The sequence below is a fragment of the Lithobates pipiens genome, unplaced genomic scaffold (genome assembly GCF_037356315.1).
Source record: "Lithobates pipiens isolate NorthernLeopardFrog02 unplaced genomic scaffold, aLitPip1_a1.2 Scaffold_47, whole genome shotgun sequence".
Taxonomy (NCBI): Eukaryota; Metazoa; Chordata; class Amphibia; order Anura; family Ranidae; genus Lithobates; species Lithobates pipiens.
Window position 1 is genome coordinate 5,411,698 of NW_027507871.1, and position 9,799 is coordinate 5,421,496.

At 47.7% G+C, this 9,799-nt stretch overlaps 1 protein-coding gene across 1 annotated transcript in view; it reads left to right on the plus strand.

The window, feature by feature from the left end:
* LOC143956968 (complement C1r-A subcomponent-like) overlaps positions 1-9,799 on the plus strand; it is a 105,230-nt gene that overhangs the window by 56,802 nt on the left and 38,629 nt on the right. Inside the window, 1 exon segment of the mRNA XM_077467143.1 lies at positions 5,017-5,213. Within this exon segment, the coding sequence (XP_077323269.1) occupies positions 5,017-5,213 (197 nt within the window).

The window sequence follows — 9,799 nt, forward strand, 5'->3', positions numbered from 1 at the left end:
TCCACTGTGCAGCATTGTGACTGCTGAGCGGTTCTGCAGCAATACTACAAAGAGTGACGAACGCAATTAGAAAAATTATTATAACTGGTGTGATAGACCAGTGGCCCCCCAAAAGGACAGATTGAAGCGGGGTGTTATATACCTTCTTCCACATATACTGCACTTCTCTAGAGACTTTTGTCACAGGGTCATTTAAAAAATGACAGGCAGAGGAAGAGGCAGGCCCTTCCGCAGGGGTGGTAGGGGGTAGGGCAGGAGCAACAGACTTGAGCCAAAGTGGCAAATTGCAGAAGGTGCGTGCGATTACGTCAAAGGACGCACCAGACTTGGTTGAGTGGCTCGCTCAACCTTACTCTTCTGCACCCTCCTCATCCTCTCGATCTGCACCCTCTTCTTCACTCTCTGCTGTGTGCACCCCCAAAGACACTTCCACCAACATCACCACCGTATACCTTCCGCGCTTGAGTCACAGGAATTATTTTCTGATCCATCACAAGACATTGCCGATGCGCAGCCACTCTTGGCATTGGATCAGGAAGAGGAGGTAGCAACAACCGCCGCTCAACAGTCTGACGACAGTACCCAGATCAGCCCAAGGAGGAGGTTGGTCCCCGGTATTGCTGCCTACTCCGAGATCTCTACTTATAGCGGTGGGGAAGGTGATGTCGATGATGACGTGTCTAGTGATGTCATGTGGGTGCCCACAAGAGAGGAAGAGGAGGGGAGTTCAGAGGGAGATATGGACCAGCAGATAGGGAGGAGAAGCAGGAATAACTTAAATTGCACAGCAGGGACAAAGCAGACTGCAAATGTATCAGGAGCAAGTCATTGACCATGTACGGTCACATCTGGCGCTCCCAGGACGCCGGTACATGGCTCCGCAGTGAGCAAACAAGCAGGACAAAACTCTGGATAGCCGCACACTGGAAAAAGACTTGAAATCCCATCTTTAATTGAAACAATGTGGGCCACATTAAAACATGTTTAAAAAATCCACAGCAAAAGAATAACAGGGTTCATGAAAATACTGACGCGTATCGCACCATAATCAGTGCTTACTCATAGCCCTTACTCATAACATGGCTCCGCAGTGTGGGCTTTTTTTAACGTGTCCGCTGCTGACAATAGTGTTGCCATCTGCAGCCTTTGCATTAGTCACCGTAAGCCCAACACTCACTTAGGGATGACCACCTTAAGAAGGCACATGAGCAGCCATCACCGAGCCCAGTGGGAGCAACGAAACCCACAAAGCCACACTCCACACTCCAGACTCCCATGGCTCTCCTCTATGGCCTTATCCTCCAAGACCGACAAAGGGTAACTCAAGACAACAGGTTTTTGCGTCTCCCATAGAGGGTTAGCCCAGGCCAAGGCTCTCTCAGAAAGCAAAGATATCAAAAAACCTACTTTGCTTCTGTCCGTGGGAAACGCCTGGGGCAGCATTTCGAAGTATATCTCAACCTGATTGAGAAACGCTCTGCATTGAACTGGATCGCCCCCAAATCGCTGGGGAAGCGGAGCAGAACCAGACATACCTCTTATAGAGGTAATACTCGAGGCGGGTGCCTGCACAGAGACTGGTACAGCAGCAGGGACGGCCTGCGACACAGGTTGTACCGGAGCAGCCACCGTGGGGGATTCCAGGTGAGCCGTGCGATTCAGGAGCGTTTGTAACGCCAAGGCAAACTGATCCATGCAGTGATCTTGCTCATCCAATCTGGAAAAAATATTATCAACAAGTGGATTGACTGTATCTTCTGAATTCATGGCCTTCGCGTACTGTCAGGAACCATGAAACAGACAGAGACAGAAGTACAATCAAATCACACTTGTTTATTGATAAAAATAAAAAGGTACATAGAAAAAAGCGTAGACAAGCATAGTCAGAGTCCTGTAGCCAGATCGGGTAGTCAGCCAGTCCAAAGTTCATTAACCAGATCGGGTAATCAGCCAGGCTGGAAGTCAGGGATCCAAGGAGAGCAGCTGCAAGCAGGCTAAGAAGCCAGGTGGGATGTCAGCAAGCCAGTCTTGAAACAAAAAGCAGGAGACGGTTCCTTGTGATGTGACCAACGCGAAGGCAAATTAAAAAGTGAGCAGGAAGGCTTTAAATAGGCAGGTCAGACGAGCATCATCGGGGACAGCTGGTAACTGTGGAGAGAGAAGAGAGCTGGCAATTAGCCGACAGCTGAGCGGCCAGCCCAGAGGAGGAAGGGCTAAGCCAGCCCTGACAATCAGGTTAAAGGCCGATGTGGACACTATGAGGAGTGATTAACCCCTGGACTACTGGGTGGGCAGGCTTGACCACTGGCCAGAGCTTGCCCAATTTGCAATGGAACTGTTGGCTTGCCCCTCGTCCAGTGTCCTGTCCGAAAGGACGTTCAGCGCAGCAAAGGGAACGTGACCGATAAGCGCACTCGCCTAGCTCACGACAGTGTTGACTACCTCACATTTATAAAATTGAATGAGGCATGGATCTCGGAGGAATTCAACACATGTGACCAGTAGACCATGTATATGCATAACTCTATCAACGATTTGTTTAATCGAGCCCACAGACCTTTTTTCTACCTTTGGCTCACTTCCTTGTACAAAAAAAGCACACCGTACTATATGCCCGTACCCTCTTATTTGAAGAGGTTGAGCGGTGTCATTTTTGGGTCCTGCAGCGAGTTGCTGGTATCAGTGCTGCTGTCAGTGCTCTCTATCTAAGTGCTGGTGTTCTCTCTCTCTATCTCGGTGCTGGTGTGAGTGCTCTCTATCTCAGGGCTGGTGTCAGTGCTCTCTCTCTATCTCGGTGCTGGTGTCAGTGCTCTCTATATCAGTGCTGGTGTCAGTGCTCTCTATCTCAGTGCTGGTGTCAGTGCTCTCTCTCTATCTCGGTGCTGGTGTCAGTGCTCTCTATCTCGGTGCTGGTGTGGTGTCAGTGCTCTCTATCTCGGTGCTGGTGTGGTGTCAGTGCTCTCTATCTCGGTGCTGATGTCAGTGCTGTCTATCATAGTGCTGGTGTCAGTGCTCTCTCTATCACAGCGCTGGTGTCAGTGCTCTCTATCTTGGTGCTGGTGGCAGTGCTCTCTATCTCGGTGCTGGTGGCAGTGCTCTCTATCATGGTGCTGGTGGCAGTGCTCTCTATCAAGGTGCTGGTGTCAGTGCTCTCTATCACGGTGCTGGTGTCAGTGCTCAGTCTCTATCACTGTGCTGATTTCAGACAGTGAGGGAGATAGCAGCAGAGAAGCCAATCATTGCCAGCCCCATGGCTGAGGATCAGCACTGGACTGGCACTGGGTGTAAGGGCAGAGAGAGGGGCTCAAGCACAGGTTGGCACACTGGGACACTGGCACAGGACTGCGCTGCCCTGACTGTGGCACTGATCATCTCCTGCACCCCCTTCATAGCCTGCCCTGTGTGCACAGCTAGTAAGTATTTTGTGGCTGAAAATATGACCTGGAGGTTTTTAAGGTTCGCCTGCCATTAAAGTCAATGGGGTCCGCCACAAACTTTGCGGTTCACAAACTTTTGGCCGCGTTCGCGAAATGTCCCGTTGGAAGTTCGTCCATCACTAGACAAGAGAACCTGCAAAGGTATGGCTTATATCAGTGATGGTCAGCTTTGTTTAGGCAAGTCCCCAAGTGTCAGTGTGTCATTGTTCCTGGAACCTGTAGGTCAGTTTATCATTGTTATGGGACCCCCAAGTGTCAGTGTGTCATTGTTCTGGGTCCCCCAAGTGTCAGTGTGTCATTGTTCTGGGACCCCCAAGTGTCAGGGTGTCATTGTTCTGGGTCCCCCAAGTGTCAGTGTGTCATTGTTCTGGGACCCCCAAGTGTCAGGGTGTCATTGTTCTGGGTCCCCCAAGTGTCAGTATGTCATTGTTCTGGGACCCCCCAGTGTCAGTGTATCATTGTTCTGGGACCCCCAAGTGTCAGTGTGTCATTGTTCTGGGACCCCCAAGTGTCAGTGTGTCATTGTTCTGGGACCCCCCAGTGTCAGTGTGTCATTGTTCTGGGACCCCCAAGTGTCAGTGTGTCATTGTTCTGGGACCCCCAAGTATCAGTGTGTCATTATTCCCAGACCCCCAAGTGTCAGTGTGTCATTGTTCTGGGTCCCCCAAGTGTCAGGGTGTCATTGTTCCTGGACCCCAAGTGTCAGTGTGTCATTGCTCCGGGACCCCCAAGTGTCAGTGTGTCATTGTTCTGGGTCCCCCAAGTGTCAGGGTGATATTGTTCCTGGACCCCCAAGTGTCAGGGTGTCATTGTTCCCAGACCCCTAGGGTCAGGGTGTCATTGTTCCCAGACCCCCAAGTGTCAGTGTGTCATTGTTCTGGGACCCCCAAGTGTCAGTGTGTCATTGTTCTGGGTCCCCCAAGTGTCAGTGTGTCATTGTTCTGGGTCCCCCAAATGTCAGGATGTCATTGTTCTGGACCCCCAGATGTCAGGGTGTCATTGTTCTGGGTCCCCCAAGTGTCAGGGTGTCTTTGTTCCCGGACCCCCTGGTGTCAGGGTGTCATTGTTCCCAGACCCCCGGGTATCAGGGTGTCATTGTTACCAGACCCCCAGGTGTCAGTGTGTCATTGTTCTGGGACCCCCAAGTGTCAGGGTGTCATTCTTCTGGGACCCCCAAGTGTCAGTGTGTCATTGTTCCCGAACCCCCAGGTGTCAGTGTGTCATTGTTTTCGGACCCCCAGGTGTCAGTGTGTCATTGTTCTGGGGCCCCCAAGTGTCAGGGTGTCATTGTTCTGGGGCCCCCAAGTGTCAGTGTGTCATTGTTCTGGGACCCCCAAGTGTCAGTGTGTCATTGTTCCCGGACCCCCAAGTGTCAGTGTGTCATTGTTCCCGGACCCCCAGGTGTCAGTGTGTCATTGTTCCCGGACCCCCAAGTGTCAGTGTGTCATTGTTCCCGGACCCCCAGGTGTCAGTGTGTCATTGTTCCCGGACCCTGAGGGTCAGTGAGTAAAGTTGCTTATAGAAGGTTGTAATAAGGATAATAGATGGACAATTCTGTGTATTGTGTCTCCTCTCTCAGTGGATTGCAGCAGTCATCTGTTCACGGAGGAGTCTGGATATATCTCCAGTCCGGGATACCCCAAGCCTTACCCTGCAGACCTCAACTGCAACTACAGCATCCGCGTAGAAGAAGGGTTCCACGTCTCCATCTCCTTCCTGGAAACATTTGACATAGACTCCCACCCGCGAGCTCTGTGTCCCTATGACACCTTGAAGGTAAATCTATAATTATTTCCCTCATTACATTCCAATGTCACAGACTAATGCTGGTCACACAATCTAAAATCGTATTGGACAAGCTCAGTATCAGCTCCTTAAAGAGTGTCTGCCCTGTACTGCCCAGGCGTAGCGCTTGCTCAGTACGGAGGACAAAGGAGACGCCGAACGTCTCCGAACACGAACAGCTGTTGATGGGCGGGTAGGCATCCTCCCCTTACACACTTCTCAATAATACATTCGCCCTTTGAGAAATCCATCCCCATCATATGAGCTCTGCCCATGAGACGGCCTCTTCTGTATGCATCCGCCCCTATACCGGCCCCTTGCAGAGTTTCACGAGCATCGGGAGCGTGCGGAAAAGTGTGGCACAATGTAGTCTTAATTGCGCAGATGCTGTGTAAAGCTCATCAACAGCAGTTCGTGTTCGGAGACTTTCGGCATCTCTTTTGTCCTCCGCCTGCGCAGTAGGGGCGGACACTATCCGAAGGGGGACCTTTGTCAGCAGAACACCGGCTCCTTAGAGTTTACAATCTAGGAGGGAGGATCAAGTGATGCAAAAGGTAATAACTGTGGGGAATGGGCTGATGGTACAGTTGTTAGGTGGAGGCAGATTAGGCTTCTCGAAAGAGGAGGGTTTTCAGGGATTGTCTAAAAGTAGAGTAGGAGATGTCAGACAGCTTGGGGTAGGGAGTTCCATATGATGGGAGAGGCTCGGGAGAAGTCCTGGAGGTGAGTATGGGAGGAGGTAACGAAGGAGCCAGAGAGTAGGAGGTCTTCAGAGGAGCAAACGGAGCGTTTTGGTTGGTATTTTAAGCCTATGCCAGTTATATAGCTCGAGGCTGAGCTGTGGATGGCTGTATAAGTTGTTAGAGGGGTGGAGGACACTGAATGGAGGTCAGGTGAGGGATTGGCACAGAGGGGTGGAGGGGACTGAGTGAAGACCAGTGGAGGGATTGGCATAGAGGGGTGGAGGACACTAAGTGGAAGCCAATGGAGGGATTGGCAGAGCGGGGAGGAGGACACTGAATAGAAGTCAGTGGAGGGATTGGCAGAGAGGGGTGGAGGACACTGAATGGAGGCCAGTGGAGGGATTGGCCGAGAGAGGTGGAGGACACTGAATGGAGGCCAGTGGAGGGATTGGCCGAGAGAGGTGGAGGACACTGTGCGGAGGGCAGTAGTGGGATTGGTAGAGAGGGGTAGCAGATTCTGAGTGGTTGGTAAGGTGAATGAGGTTGGCAGCAGCATTCATGATGGACTGAAGAGGGGATAGCTTATATAAAGGTAAGCCAATGAGGGAGGAGTGGCCGTAGTCGAGGCGAGAGATAACCAGGGAGTGGATTAGCAGCTTTGTGGTTTTGTTGGTTAGAAAGGGAGGTATTTAGGAGATGTTGCAGAGGTTGAGGCACAAAGATTTGGACAGTGGTTGGATGTGGAGCCTAAAGGTTGGTAAAAAAAAAACATAGTTGCTGACTTTAAAAAAAAGGACACTTACCTGTCCAAGAATTCAGCGTTGTCCTCAACTGGACCCGTTCTTTGCTAGTCTTTGGGTCACCGGGATGTTTAGGTGTGGGAAGCTGGCTGTGAGTCCTTGCGGGTTCCCGCTGTGCATCTGTGAGCCACTGATCACCAATGTAAGGAACATTCTTCTCACTGACCACCAATGTAAGGAACATTCTTCTCACTGATCACCAATGTAAGGAACATTCTTCTCACCGATCACCAATGTAAGGAACATTCTTCTCACTGATCACCAATGTAAGGGACATTCTTCTCACTGATCACCAATGTAAGGAACATTCTTCTCACTGATCACCAATGTAAGGAACATTCTTCTCACTGATCACCAATGTAAGGAACATTCTTCCCACTGATCACCAATGTAAGGAACATTCTTCTCACTGATCACCAATGTAAGGAACATTCTTCTCACTGATCACCAATGTAAGGAACATTCTTCTCACTGATCACCAATGTAAGGAGCATTCTTCTCACTGATCACCAATGTAAGGAACATTCTTCCCACTGATCACCAATGTAAGGAACATTCTTCTCACTGATCACCAATGTAAGGAACATTCTTCTCACTGATCACCAATGTAAGGAACATTCTTCTCACTGATCACCAATGTAAGGAACATTCTTCTCACTGATCACCAATGTAAGGAACATTCTTCACACTGATCACCAATGTAAGGAACATTCTTCTCACTGATCACCAATGTAAGGAACATTCTTCTCACTGATCACCAATGTAAGGAACATTCTTCTCACTGATCACCAATGTAAGGAACATTCTTCACACTGATCACCAATGTAAGAAACATTCTTCTCACTGATCACCAATGTAAGGAACATTCTTCACACCGATCACCAATGTAAGGAACATTCTTCTCACTGATCACCAATGTAAGGAACATTCTTCACACTGATCACCAATGTAAGGAACATTCTTCTCACTGATCACCAATGTAAGGAATATTCTTCTCACCGATCACCAATGTAAGGAACATTCTTCTCACTGATCACCAATGTAAGGAACATTCTTCCCTCTGATCACCAATGTAAGGAACATTCTTCTCACTGATCACCAATGTAAGGAACATTCTTCACACTGATCACCAATGTAAGGAACATTCTTCCCACTGATCACCAATGTAAGGAACATTCTTCCCACTGATCACCAATGTAAGGAACATTCTTCTCACTGATCACCAATGTAAGGAACATTCTTCTCACTGATCACCAATGTAAGGAACATTCTTCCCTCTGATCACCAATGTAAGGAACATTCTTCTCACTGATCACCAATGTAAGGAACATTCTTCACACTGATCACCAATGTAAGGAACATTCTTCTCACTGATCACCAATGTAAGGAACATTCTTCACACTGATCACCAATGTAAGGAACATTCTTCTCACTGATCACCAATGTAAGGAATATTCTTCTCACTGATCACCAATGTAAGGAACATTCTTCTCACTGATCACCAATGTAAGGAACATTCTTCTCACTGATCACCAATGTAAGGAACATTCTTCTCACTGATCACCAATGTAAGGAACATTCTTCTCACCGATCACCAATGTAAGGAACATTCTTCTCACTGATCACCAATGTAAGGAACATTCTTCTCACTGATCACCAATGTAAGGAACATTCTTCTCACTGATCACCAATGTAAGGAACATTCTTCTCACCGATCACCAATGTAAGGAACATTCTTCTCACTGATCACCAATGTAAGGGACATTCTTCTCACTGATCACCAATGTAAGGAACATTCTTCCCACTGATCACCAATGTAAGGAACATTCTTCTCACTGATCACCAATGTAAGGAACATTCTTCACACTGATCACCAATGTAAGGAACATTCTTCTCACTGATCACCAATGTAAGGAATATTCTTCTCACTGATCACCAATGTAAGGAACATTCTTCTCACCGATCACCAATGTAAGGGACATTCTTCTCACCGACCACCAATGTAAGGAACATTCTTCTCACTGATCACCAATGTAAGGAACATTCTTCTCACTGATCACCAATGTAAGGAACATTCTTCTCACTGATCACCAATGTAAGGAACATTCTTCTCACTGATCACCAATGTAAGGAACATTCTTCTCACTGATCACCAATGTAAGGAATATTCTTCTCACTGATCACCAATGTAAGGAACATTCTTCTCACTGATCACCAATGTAAGGAACATTCTTCCCACTGATCACCAATGTAAGGAACATTCTTCTCACTGATCACCAATGTAAGGAACATTCTTCTCACTGATCACCAATGTAAGGAACATTCTTCTCACTGATCACCAATGTAAGGAACATTCTTCACACTGATCACCAATGTAAGAAACATTCTTCTCACTGATCACCAATGTAAGGAACATTCTTCACACTGATCACCAATGTAAGGAACATTCTTCTCACTGATCACCAATGTAAGGAACATTCTTCACACTGATCACCAATGTAAGGAACATTCTTCTCACTGATCACCAATGTAAGGAATATTCTTCTCACTGATCACCAATGTAAGGAACATTCTTCTCACTGATCACCAATGTAAGGAACATTCTTCTCACTGATCACCAATGTAAGGAACATTCTTCTCACTGATCACCAATGTAAGGAACATTCTTCTCACCGATCACCAATGTAAGGAACATTCTTCTCACTGATCACCAATGTAAGGAACATTCTTCTCACTGATCACCAATGTAAGGAACATTCTTCTCACTGATCACCAATGTAAGGAACATTCTTCTCACCGATCACCAATGTAAGGAACATTCTTCTCACTGATCACCAATGTAAGGGACATTCTTCTCACTGATCACCAATGTAAGGAACATTCTTCCCACTGATCACCAATGTAAGGAATATTCTTCTCACTGATCACCAATGTAAGGAACATTCTTCTCACCGATCACCAATGTAAGGGACATTCTTCTCACCGACCACCAATGTAAGGAACATTCTTCTCACTGATCACCAATGTAAGGAACATTCTTCTCACTGATCACCAATGTAAGGAACATTCTTCTCACTGATCACCAATGTAAGGA